The 13,987-nt window shown below is 41.9% G+C and overlaps 1 protein-coding gene across 2 annotated transcripts in view; it reads right to left on the reverse strand.

The window, feature by feature from the left end:
• The window catches only part of PDZRN3 (PDZ domain containing ring finger 3), a 136,765-nt gene that overhangs the window by 28,271 nt on the left and 94,507 nt on the right, over positions 1-13,987 (reverse strand). The window contains exon 1 of one of the 2 annotated variants that reach the window (XM_017829885.1): positions 2,895-3,083. The exons of the other annotated variant lie outside the window; for it this stretch is intronic. Within the exon in view, the coding sequence (XP_017685374.1) occupies positions 2,895-2,963 (69 nt within the window). The 5' untranslated portion in view covers positions 2,964-3,083. Of the gene's footprint in view, positions 1-2,894; positions 3,084-13,987 lie in introns of those variants that run through there. 2 annotated transcript variants of the gene reach the window in all.

The raw sequence follows: 13,987 nt of genomic DNA on the forward strand, positions 1-13,987 counted from the left end.
GCATGCAGCCAGGAAGTAAACCTGGGATACACCTAAGACAGGATACACATCCCGAGTGTGCCAGGAGCACACTGACTGTTCTGCATCAGGATTCCAAGCTGCCACAGTCCCCTTTGTATTTGTACCACAAAGCATTGATATGCACAGCTACAACAGCCTTTAATGACGAGGTGTCTTAATTTGGTTTTTATTATGTGATTAAAGGTACAATAAGGTAAGTGCTCAACAAGAGGGAAGACCATTGTTCTGCATCATTAAGCTCACAGCAGCCCAAAAAGAAATTGTAGGCAATGTGCCAAAGCCCTTAATGAAGAGGATCTCTTTGAATTATCTATGGATGAGGAAAGGATAAAGCCTGAGCCCTGGTATATTTGATCCTCTTTGTGCTCACTGTTACGAGGACTTACAGAGCCAGCCCTACTAGACCTTCTGGAATTGTAATTTTTTTAAGCATTAATTTCCCAGCCACACTAAAGCTCTTGGAATAATAGAGAAAGTGAAGTTATGTACTATTATTAATTCTTTCAAGTGTTTTCTGAATTCCTATATCTTGGAGTCATGAACTTTTAAACAAAAAGTCTAAGGGGATTTATTTGTAATAATGCTCAGTATTCCCTAAAACCAAGTTATGCAAATTTTGTCTAACTTAGACTTCTTAAATGGCAATGTCATCTTATCACATGATATTAGGGTTACATGGATGACAAAAAATAAAAGGAGGCACTGTAAGAAGCATTTTCTACTGTTGGCATATTTTAAAAGTTCTATATTCTGTAATTTTAAATTACAATGATCCTTCATCTCCCTCACTGTTAAATTTTAAGTGATTGCTCTGATATGTAGGTTACATGAGGACATATATTTTTAGTTACAGTGACATATAATTATCTGGATGTGCTCCATAAGCTATAGAATTCCCTCCCTCCTATCTTGTGAATCAGGGAAATCAAAGTAGTCCTGTTAAAATAATTTTGCACAGTTATTTATATTTTAGAATAATCAGGGATTATAGTCTTAAATAATTCAAGTTTTACTATGGTGGAAATCCCAGTTTTACAGGATTACATGCACCTTTCACTTCTGTAGGAACTAAGGGTATTCCAACAGTGGTTCCCTGAGGACTTCCATCCTTGAAGTTAATCAGGAGCGCTGGGCACTGTGCAGGTTGATTTCTAAGTCCAAACTCGTGCCAGGGATCTGCACCTGCAGCCAGCACCGGATAGTTCAGACATCTCAGATATCAGGGGGACTGTTCCTAGGACTGATTTAAGGACATGCATTCAAAGAATGCTGTCCTGCATCTGTCGGGAGATGTCAGTAAGTTGCAAATGTTCTCTGTCACCTTTCTTTCACAACAAAAATTGAGCAAGTTTCCTAAATAATCACAACCTTCAGAATCTGTTGCTACCTCACTTTGTCCTGGTTGTTGCACTCCTGAATGTGACTCATTGATAGTCCTCAAACCCAGACTGCATCAAAACTTGGTGACTTTGGGCGATAAGGACTTATTAGCACAACCACTGCTTGATCTGAGTGGAGGATTCACACAAACCACCCCTGGCCCCAGGTGTGCTGCTGCAGCATCTGGGACCAGTGCTCAGCACAGAACAGGGGCCAAGAAATCTGATTACGTCTCTCTAAAATTCTTCCCACTATCACATGCACAGCAGCTTAGTGGAAGTGTGCTAGTATAAATAGAAATGACAGTCAACATGTCTTTCTATTTGCTCCCACAAGTTTTTTTTATTCCACCAGGCGTCAGCGTCCCCTGGGCGAGCGAGCGAGAATTAGATCAGAACTATGTGGTTAAAATTTAATCACTTCCCTACCAGCATAACATACAGACCACATCTTTTATTCACTTTGTTGTCAGTGCCATCAGTATCTGGGATCAGCTGCAGGTGGGAAGGCAGCAGGACACGGGATTGCTGAGCAATTCCCTCTGCCGGCAGCGTGGAACACGGCAGCGCTGGGAATGTCACCCAGCAATTGTCACTTACTCTAAACCACCTCAGGAATTGCAAGGGGGTAGAAGTACAGCTCAAAGGATCTAGGTAGTTTCTGTTCATCCAGAGCCTTTGTACAGACAACCCACTTCAGCTTTTCAGTGTTAACTAGGAGTATACAAGCCTATTTCCAAAGATTCATATTCTGCAGGAATACATCCTGAAACACCTGGCCATGGCTTTGCATGGTTCCATCCCACTTTCTCAGTCCAAATCATACTTGAGATGTGCCAGAGTAAGACATTTCAGAGGCAGGCAGAAGGAAAAGCAGGAACATAATAGAGGTTGATGTGTTATTACATTTATAGAAAACTTCTCAGAAGCTTAATATGACTAATTTGGTGTGTAAGGGTCTGTAGGGCAGTAGTTTTAACCAGCTGTCAAATTTAAGTGTCTGTTAACTCGTAATTTTACACACCAAGGTGCAAAACCCGCAACAACTAGACTTAAACTGACATGAACAAGCACTTACAGACCAGACTGAGTATTAGTGAATGCACTGCACAGAAACAAGTGGCTGCAGGTACTTATAAACAGGTACAAAATATTCCCTGTGCCTCTATCCTAACTTGTGTAAACAGTGTGTGACCACGGCAGGATCCTTGTCAAGAAATTTTACCTAATATACACTGGAGAAACGAACAAGAGTCTTGTTTTGTGATGAAAGTTTTGTAAAAGTTTGATGTATAACAGCTGTGTTTAAATATTCGATGCTCTGCAAGTGTAAATGGGAAGGTACATCCTAAAAACATAATCATTATCACACACACATCAAATAAGGCAAACCCCCTCTCATTTCCACTTTCACCAGCAGTTTTTGGTATTCCAGCTTCCCTGCCAACAACAGCGATCACAAGCCTAAAAGAGAAACGAAATGTAGCTCTTTACCTGACAAACTTCATACAGCAACTTGTACTGCTCTTCCTGCTTCTGCAGAGTGCACAAACTGCATCCCATGTTTAAATTAAAAGTGGCAGAAACACTCCTCCCGATGGCCCCGGGCGGTGTCTGTCAGCCGGCACACATCAGGTATCCTCGGGACCCCCAGGTGAGGCGGCCGGACCCCAGCGCAGCTCGGGGGAGTCGCTCTGGGGGCTGCAGAGCTCTCCTGCTTTGCTCTCTCTCCTCCTTCCCCGGCAGCTCCCGCATCCCCTGCTCCCTCCCTCTGCCGCACTCCGCGCCCAGGCACACGCTATATAGTGCCACTCATGCATATTAACCAGCCCTCATTGACTATTCATAACAGACAGTGATACAGGAGCCATAATTGCCAGCTATGACAGCTGAAATTTCTCTAATTAACAGGCAAGTGCTTCAGTAGCAGGCGTAATAAAGGACACTAACAATTTTGTAAACCATTTTGTAGCAATTACAAATAAACACGGCTACGTCTTGCTACGGTCCCCCAGGATAATTCTTACCATATTTAAGCAGGGTAGGACTGCAGTTGAAATGGAAGGCACAACGAGATGAATGCCATGGCACAAAACTCAGCCGTGGCAAAGTTGAAAATGCTCAGTGGAATTTATTTCCCTCTTGGATTGTGGTGCTGTCTGTGAGCCTCGGTTTTACAGCAGGAGCTGATTGAACTGGGCATTTAACAAACACAAAAGAGAAAGGCATCTCTGTCCCTGAAAGCCTATATACAGCCTTAGGACCTGGCTATAAAGCAAAGAAGATATATGAGAATATAGGTGGATTTAGGAAAAAAACAAACAAACAACAAAAAAGAATGCTTTGTATTAATATAGATTAGCTTTAGATTAATATGTATTTCCAAGTGAAAAATGGCCATCTATGCTCCTGACTGTCATTGTGTATTTGAATGGTGCAAATGACAGGTTCACATATTCTTTGCCATATTAAAAATATAAACTTTATGAGATTATAAAAATACATACAATAAAATAAGCATGGCATTTATGGCTGCTCAGCATTTGAGTGCTTAGATCCACATTAAACCTGTGCCTTAGATGTAAAGGATAAAACATCAGTGAACTGCCCAATGAGCTAGAAAAGTACTCCTAAGTCACAGGCTTTATGGATATTTTCCAGACTGTGGGAAACACTGCCCTGTGTTATGAGTGTGGATTGACCATAATTTTCCCAGTTGTTTAGGCATTCAGAGGGTGTGCAATTTTATAACCTTATTTCCATTCATTCTGCTATAAAGAAAACGACAGAATAGTCAGGAATGAGACCAAAGTTGCCATTCCAATCCAGGCAGAGTCTGGATCTTGTGCTATGGTTTCCCAACTGGTTTCTGAGCATTTGCTTAGTGAGTTTCTGTGGATCACAATGGAAATTGTTGTGCAAGGATCATCTTTTCTGTCCCAACTCTGTGCACAGGTGCTTACTGTAGGTATCTTGTAGGATACTCAGCTCTTACTTTTGTACTGACCCACAGTGTGCATTAAAATGTAAAGTTACTGCAGTGCAGTTGATGCTGGACAGGTTTTAGCACAACTTCAGTAAAGAGACACTGACAAGAAGGGGTCCCTTCACTCTGAGACTTTATTTTGGTAGCAAAATCTGCCTTCCTACAGGAAAAGAAAGAAAGGAGACCTCATTTCAGTGGTGCCCAGTGACAGGGTACAAACTGAAACATGAGGAGTGCTATCTGAATTTGAGGAGAAATTTCTTTACTTTGAGGGTCACAGAGCCCTGGAATGGGCTGCCCAGAGAGATTGTGAAGCCTCCTTCTCTGGGGATATTCAGAAGCCCCCTGGATGTGAACCTGTGCAACCCTGGCAGGGGGGCTGGACTGGATAATCTCCAGAGGTCCCTTCCAACTCCATCCATGATTGAAATCCCTGCCAAACTCCTGAAATGAAAGCAGGCAGGGACTCCATCCCTGTGCTGTGACCGTGGTGTCTCCCTGATGTGTCTCCACTGCTGTGATGGTGGCAGAACTTGCAAGTTTAGAGCAAGGCAGAGGTAGTCTGGACCTTAGCCCTGCTCTCTAGGCTGAGGAATGATTCAGGCTATCCCTGGTTAGATATGCCAGTCACATACTACGGCTTTTCCAAAGTTGGTTGACAGCCAGTGACTGTGGATCTTGAACAACTGGAAAAGTTTTTGCATGAGGGAACTAGTGTTCCCTAAGAGCAGAAAAAAGATGACAATGATAACTGAATTAAATAAAAAAAGGACTCTATGGAAATTGTAAAAAAGTTTATGGCTTTGATTAGATAATTTTTTGGTTATGTAATTTAATTAAGCAACTTAAGGTAAAACTTCCAAAGATGTTGTCCATGATTTTTTTTTTTTAAATGCAATTAAGTTTCTTCTTGAATACTAGATGCTATTTTAATGTTATTGTTCTACTCAGGTGGCTGAGGTCAGTCAGGAATTTTTTTTTTAGGAAGAGCACGCAGCTGGGTCTGCTTAGAAAGAAACCAGAAACATGCGGGATATTTAATTTCCATTTTCATCGGAAACGCACCTATTTGTTATTTCCCTATAGCAACATGATAGACTGCATGAGATAATGTTTCATCCGATTCCAAGAGATAATCCCTAAATCAGGCCAGGAGAGCAAGCCCAGCAGAAGGCTTGTTTTGATGTACAAGTGGAGGGTCCCATAAATGTGATGTTTCGGATTCTTCAGCTGACACAGCCCCAGTGTGGTGCTCAGCAGCAAAGCCTGGATCAGGGGGGCTGGTGGCTTTGTGGAACTGTTGCTCTGGTGAATAAACTGCTCTGGCAGCCAGGCCAGTGCTCTTCTCATTTGAGATGGTTTCCATTATTGAAACCTAATTCGTATTTCCCTATTCATCTCACAGGCAAAAATGGTAGCACTGCCTCAGGTTAGCAGAGACCAGTTTTCACAGTATTTTGCCAAACTTTAAACATTTGGGCTGCAAACTCGTGTTCTGGGCATTGTCCAGTGCTGATTTTTGCCTTTAATGGTATGTTTGAGGCCAAGTGTTTCAGTCATTTCCAAGAGTAAGATTACAGGGAAAAAAAAAATGTTGTTTGCCCATGTTAAGAAATTCTGGATATGTTTTCTTTGAGAGGGTTTTAGTATCAACATAATATGAAACAAGGATTTGAAGTTTGGCACTGGGATGCTTTGCATTGTCCCTGTGAAATCTGCTAAATTTGGTCAGCCTCTAAGCTGCTGCAGTTTGCATGTTCTCAGCACAAAATTGGTGCAAGTTTTCAGTTTTAATTCCTATGAGGCTTCTTCCGTGATAAATGAGTTCAGTGGGTGATGCCAGAAGGTCTGATGAGGCCAGCTCTGTTCTCTAATTGCTTTTTGTGAGGTTGGAGGACTGATATCAAGAACAAAGAGATGTTCTCAGTGCTCCTCACTGCTGGACCCAGACAGGCAGGAAGAGCCACGGGAGCTGCCCGGGATGGGGTGGATGCTACCTGTGAGACTACACTTGTTCTATAACACATATATTAAGACAAGCCTGGTGCCCTACAGGAACCCTCCTCAGTGCCTGCTGTACCTGGTGCAGGTTAACTGGCTTCCTTTGGTGTGTCCAGATAAGGCAACTCGTTACAGGATCTGTCATCTGCGTTAACAACGTGTCATGTGTGGTCTCGCCCGTGTGCCACAGATAATGAGCTTAACAAAATGTACGGGAGTGGATGGCTTATATCACGTGTAATGTGAATGTCAGAGTGGTCCCAGCTGAATCTGAGCAATCCAGGCTGAATGGGAAGTCAGTGAGCCAGCTGACTGGGAACAATGGGAAATAGCCTTTGAATACACAAGGTGCCAGCAAGAGCTTTCATTAGCATTTATCTAGATTACTCGCTCCCCCACTGGCTGCATGTGACCAGGTCTGCAAAATCCCTTTTACTGAGATACCTGGCTAGACAATCAGACATTTGCTTTTGTGTCCAAAAGCTGATTCCAAAGGTGGGAAACAGCCAGACTGCATGGGCCACCACAACCGGGAGGGTGCTGCTCTCACCCCCGGGAAGCTGGAGGTCCTGGACAGAGGATGGGTGACAGTGAGGAAAGAATCCTGCCACAGACCACAGGCTGGTTTTGCTTTTTCTATCTGTCTTAGTTGCAATTTACAATCTCTCAGCTTGCAACTACAAACCTAATATGAATTTTGAGGTTTAAATGTTTGATTTATTCCATGATTAAGCCTGCCAGGTGCTGGCAGGTAAGGGGGGAATCCACGGGAGACCGACGCACTTCAAGTGTCCTGCCCGTCTGCACGGGATGGTGAACCAGAATAAAGAGGGGAATAAAGCACTCATGAGGGACCTGCACCCTGGAGGGGATCATTATTAGGGAACTCAAAGGCTAAAAAGCACTCGCTGCCAGCTTTTCAAGGCTGGGGGCTGACGCTGCCAAGGGTTGGCTCTCGGACAGCAGTTCCCACCAGCAAGAATAAACTCGTGTCCTTTGTGCGAGGAGCAGATGGCTCACAGCTCCTGCACAGACCTGGCCAAACACCAACCCCTCGGTGCTGGGAGTTCCTGGTGCTGGAGAGGCTCCTGTGATACCCCTGATGGCTTGGCATTGTTTGTTTTGTTTCTTTAAATGCAAGCTGGCTTTCCTAGTACGTAGTAACTATTTGACATCATATTTTTGTACATATCCTTAGCAGGTTCTGTTTAAACAAACGATCCCTATTTAAGCAGTGCGAAATGGGAAATGTTTGCTTAATGTATCAATACTTTAATTACTTTTCTTGTTTTTACAAATATTTAAGACTTGTGAGAAACAAAAGCTAGGAAGGAGAACAGCTGTGACTTTATAAATAATTCTTGCATTGGTGTGTAAAATAAACAGAAGTCAGGGAACTGTACAGAATATGGTTACATAGAGTGGTGCAAAAGAAAACTGTGTTACACAACAGTATTTTAAAGTTAAATATCTGGGATTTTTCAAAGTGTGTGAAGATGCTTTTTAATTATAGCCATTGGGTTACCTCTATTAAAGCTCAAGTGCCTCTGTTGGGAATGTGTTCACAGTGAGTTCTGTTTCCCTGTGTTTGTTTGCAAATGTTCAATAATAAACCCACTGATAGCTCTGAAGCATTGGGTTCTTAATAATACATGTAATTAGTGTGGATCTAATTTAAAAATACCCTTCTGAAAAGTCCTTTGTTTAATATGTGAAACCAAACCAGGATTTTCTATAGCATTGTGCAGGCACAATAATTAAATACATACTCTAAATATAACAGCAAAAAGATCTCAGTTCTGGTGGGGTTTTTTTTTTGCATGTGGGCATAGCAATCTGCCTGTGCATTGGAAGCTTCAAGACTGAGCCAAAATATTTAAACTAAAACATACCACAAGGGAGGATGTGAAAGCAAATGTAAAACTTTGGCTTTATTCCCATCAGTTAATGTCTAAGTCTTGAGATCCTTATTTGCTCCACTTAGCATCTCTGAAAGAGTTCCAATCCTCAGAAGTGACTTAAATGAAATGATACTTATTGTTAAACTGCTGAAGGAACTGTTCTGTCCTCGAAGCTCTTTAAGGAGTCTGGTGTCTCTTTAATTTATGCCACTTGAGAAAGACAGTGATATTTCAGGAGCATCAGAGCACCACCACTGCAAGGCCAGCAGACAGGAGAAAGCTATTGTGTTAATTCAGTCTTTCATGAAGCAGAACGATGAGGTCAGAATAGGGTAAATAACTGTTTAATATGCCACTGAGACCTTCTGATGGGGAGAATCAGGATGCTGAGAGCTGACCTGTGGACCACGAAACTCCTCCTCCTGTGGGCTGCCCCTCTGGGTGTTGATTACAGCAGTGCCAAGAGGTCCTGGTCAAAGATGAAGACAAAAGGTGATCCCTGAACCTGAGGATGCACACGCTGGGTTTACAGCCATGACACTGTGATAGAAGTGGGTGAAAGAGGGTTTTAGCTGCTGAGGCCAGAGAATGAACTAATCGAGAAGGGAGTGCTCTTTCACCTGAGCATCACCACCTCCAAAGCCCCATCTGCCAGCTGCGACACACCAAGCCCAGCAATGCCCAACCGAGGGACCTGGGGCCACATCCCACTCTTCAGCTCTTTAGCTCAAATCCCTGGCTGTCCTCGTCCGTTTTCCTGTTTGTGACACAATGCAGGCAGCCACTACAAACCACAAAACCAAAAGTACAGAAGACTGGCAAGGAAATGAGAAAATTGATTATAGGCTGGATTTGTGCTCTAAAAGCTCCTTCCAAGGCAGCTGAAACCTCAGCTGCCTCACAAAAAAAGCATCTTTGACTTCCTGATTTTGATGCTGGAACAGCCAACCTCATCTCTGTAAATTTTACAGGATATTTGACTGGACAGCTTCTATTTAAGAAGAATGACAAATTTCAGTTGCACAAATTATCAGTTTCTACACGTAAAAGTGCTGTGGTAATTGTTAGCAGTTACAAGAATACACAATAGCAAACTAAGAACATTTAAAGGAAGAACGTGGATAATGAAAGCATGGGACTCTGGAATTAAATCTTAGTTATACACTTGTCTTTATGAGGCTCACATGCTCTCAAATCTAAAATTACTTACAGAGCATCAATCCCCATTTTGATTTTGCTCTTAAATATCAGTTTAGAGGGACAGTATCGGTAAGCAAAGGCTGCTCTGAGTGATGGTTCATTTCAAAATTAGAATGTTTTCTGTAAAAGTGATAATACACTTCTAAGAATGTCAGAGCAGCAAAATGACTAGGTGTACTTGAATGCTGCATAAAAACTACTGACATAATACTTAATCTTTAAAACTGATAGACATGTGCCAAAAAGCTAATAAAGTTCATTCTAACACAAACGAGCGAGTAAAATTGTATATCATAGTCTGTGATAGCTTTGGCTCCTGATCATATAACTGTAGCCCAGGGACAAAGAAAATTGAAGTGATTTAGAAAGGTGCCCAGTAGGATATATCTGATATTAGGCAGTTTGCTGAAGCAAAACAGTAATGTCAGAGAGATACAAAGGTGTAAAATCCATTTGACTGTGTCCAAATGCTTCTAGTCTCTGACCTTAATGTGTCCAGATGAACTCCCCTTAGGGTCAGCTGAATAATGCTTAATAATCTGTGGCCAGAAACTGCCAAGACCTGCTAAGGATCACACTCTTCACTCACTTCTGTATTTTAGCTACTGTATTCATATTAAGAATTCTAAGCCCTTTCTATTTGAAAAGGTATTAAACTTTCATTTCTCAGTTTTTACTACTCCACACTTGACTGGAAACAGAGCAAAACAGGAATGCCATCTATGGTTCATTAGGTTTTATATTAACCATCTGATGAATAGGGTAAGTGGGAATATTAAGTATTAATGGCAAATGGCAGTCAAAATGAAAGGAGTTGCTTATATGTTTGCCTTTGTCTTCCTTTCTAGGTTCAGGTGGACAGTGAGGGATCTGATTGCTAATTCTCAGCTAGAGCTCCTATACAGGAAAGACCCAGGAGATGAGCAGACCTTGAATGAAACGGGACTTGAGCCTTTTAGGAACAAAGGAAATGTAAGTGTTCATTTCTGCCTTTGAAGTTGGGAAAGATGTATTTCCACTGAAGGAGACTGGCATTAGCTCCAGAGCTGGTCTGTGTGATTAATTCCACAGTGGGCACACAGAGGGGACAGCAGTGACCGCAGGACCCTGCTGGGAATGTGCAGCTGCTGTCGTCTCTGCTGCAGCAAAATGTAAAAAGTACATCAGGTGTGAGGGGTAGGAGAGAAGAAACAGGGGGACATGGGGACTCTGAGTGGTTTGCAATCCCAGAGCCAGGCTGTGCTTGCGCTGTGAATTCGCCTGTGCTCTCCAATGATGTAATTTTGAAACTCCAGGAGGATACAGGAGGTGGCTCAGGTCCCACCAGTGCTCTGGTGTCCAGGTTTCTGTTGTTTAGTATGTGACATACACTGACAATATGGAATCACATTTGGTTTCCATTTATGCTCTTTACAATATAATCTCAGCAGCCTATGGAATTGCAGCGATGCTGGTTCATCTCGTTTCATTATAAAATCAATCCTTTTGCAATAACATTGATTGGATAAAAGACATTCTAAGGCATTAATCCCCTTTAAGAAGGACACTTTTCATGCCTTACTTAGCTCATCTTTAACACAAATTCTAGTTCAATGAGTAAAGTCACAGGATCATAGCTTGGAAAAGACCTCTAAGATCCTCAAATCCAACTGTTAGCAGCTGTTGGAGGGCACACAACTCCCAGCTTTGTTCCTTTTCCAGGTCACATTTCCCAGCTTTATCCTCAATGGCAATGGAAGTGATTGCCACCTGTTATTAGCACTGTATTTTTGGGAATCCCTGTGAATCAATGGGAGGTGACATGTTTACCTTAATGAAAAAAGTGAATTAGCTACACAGGTTATTGCATTGGCTGAGTGCATCGAGTTATCATGTAGCTGTAATTCCTCTGCAATTTCTTCCCTCAAAATACACATTCTAATAACCAGTATTGATCAAGTAGCATTGAAATGAATACACAAATACACTTGATAAAAGAAATGTCAAAGTGCACAGGCAATCAGACACTGTGATGAACAGCAATAATAACCCAGAAAGGATTATTCCTATCTGAAGGCACATTCACCCACTAATTTTGTCACTTCTAGCAAAGTCCCAGAGTTGCAGGTTTTTTCCCTGTCCAGAAACTGCACTCCAGTTTTCCTGCAGACTCGTGTTTTTCTGCATTTCTCTGCAGGAATGGACCAATGTGCTTCATAAGAATTTTACAGGCAGAATGTAACTTACAAGACAATAATTAATTAATGAGATTTTCTGGTAATACACAAAATAAGTGGGTTTTGTTCTTCCAAAGTTATATTACGTGTCCAGAATTTTTGTCCTGATGGCTGACTGCAGCATGACACTGGGATGCAGAACCTGAAGGTTTGTATGATTTATGGTGTTTGCAGTTTATTTTAAATTTTTATGTTTTGAGTTGTGGGTTGTCTATTATGGGATATCAGTTGTAGATGAGAAAAAAGATTTCAATGGCATTTCTTATTCCCTGTCTATCCTTGTTCTCCTCTGTGGTTTCCCCAAACAAGGGGGCTGTTGCAGTGCTGTGCTTTCTATCCAAATTATTTTTGTCTGTTGTGACTATGGTGATGATAAAAAAATCAGATTTTGTTTTGGATAGTGCAATGAATGAATGTACTGGATTGCATGTAAATGTCTAGAGGCACAATCAGTTCATGGCTGGAGGGGAAGAGACTCAAGATTTCTGAGAAATACACCTATGAGAACATTAATTAACTCACAGATAAAGCCCAGACGATGGGGGTGCCTACTTAAGATACTAGATTGGTTGCCAGTATGACAATCAACACAATTTTCTGTCCTACTTAAATTTTTTTTCTGTTTATTGGCTGTAGTTAGAATGTTATAAACCACCAGGCATGTATCCTTAAGTCTTTGAAATTCAAGTTGCTGTCTGTTTTCTTTGAGTTTCATGTTCTTAGCGGAGGAGAGAAATCACAATAATTACAGCCTAAAATAGTCTCATTTCATGGTGTGGCTAACAAGTGAAACTACAAGTAATGATGTAATCTAACATGTCAAAAATGAAAATGAAAAGAGGAGACAGAAGGCAGGATGGAGCCAAGGGATGCGATGTGCCATGTCATCTTCTAATTAACTAACTGATCCTTTAAACTGTCAAAATCAGCGAGGAACTCCATGGCCCAGTGTCTTATTAATATTCATACTGGGCCACGAGAAGCTGTGATTCCGGTCCCAGTGGTTATAGTTAAACATCAGAGCAGAAAGCCAGGCCATGCAGGGCTGTGGGAGCGGCACATTGACAGGGAAATGAAGGCAAGGCCACCCTGCTCCCCAAACCTCTGCTGGGGGAACTCTCCGGGGATCCATATTGATTTCTGAATTATTAGGGGGGCTGTATATTGAAAAAAAACAATTATTTTTCTCCTTCCTACGAGCTGCCACACTGTTAATCACATTAAGCTCCACGTTGTCAAAGGAGGGGAAGATGCATGGAACCTTTAGCAATATGAGCCCATTTTTAATTTGGCACACCAGAGGAATAGGCAGTTAATAAACCCCTGTCTTTGGGAGGACTGGGGGAATTCATTCTGCCACGCAGGACGCAATTCAGGATTGTTTTTGTAGAAATCTGGGGCCCACAAGAAAAATAATCTTCCATAATCTTCTTATAATGCAATTATTCTCTTACATTTCAGCCTGCCAGTCTCTTCCTACTCCCACTAAGCAGTTTCCTGAACCTTGAAGTCTAAGGGAGCAGCTGACATTTGGTTTCCCCATTCATTTTCTGTTTAATTCTTCATGGCAGGGCAATGCTTTAAAAAATATAATAAAAATCCTCTCTGCTCTGTATTACACATTCTATTTTGGGGCCCAGTACAGATCTGCCATGGACAGAGATGTGCCTGTGTGCAGTGGAAGGTGGGGATGAGGAGGTAATTCAGCATCCTCTGAACTCAAAGGGAGTTTTGACATCAGCCTTGTATAAGTAATTTTAAGCCCAGACTATTTTTAGGGCAGTTAATCCCATTTTATACTTGCCATTTCTAGCCGTGCATGACAGAGTAGAAAGCCATATATTATGTAGCCCTTTACAGCAGCATGATCAGTAAAGGAGTAGCTGAGCCATAAATCACATGCTATACTTCTCAATGAAAAATAATTAAACACTTTGAATCTCATTAATTGATGTCCTTTATTTAATTGATACACTAAAGGAAAAATATCTTGGGTTACCCCCTATTTTTTCTGTTCTTTTCCCTGCCCTTTGCCAGTTTCCTCTGATGTAACTTTTTACAGTTCGACACAGCACCCTGAGGAAATAAAGCTTCATCCCAGCAGACAGACTTTGGGTTCTCACCAGAGAGTCCTCTCAAGATTAAGTCACAGCAGCCCAGTTTTTGGCAACTGAACTAATTGCCCCTGGTTTTCCATCCGCTGTGGTGCCTGGCCATGTCCCTGGAACAGCACAGCAAGGTCCTGGACAGACACCTGGGACATCAGAACTGGTGCTGTGGAGC

Source organism: Lepidothrix coronata, unplaced genomic scaffold, assembly GCF_001604755.1.
Source record: "Lepidothrix coronata isolate B3197 unplaced genomic scaffold, Lepidothrix_coronata-1.0 Scaffold170, whole genome shotgun sequence".
NCBI lineage: Eukaryota > Metazoa > Chordata > Aves > Passeriformes > Pipridae > Lepidothrix > Lepidothrix coronata.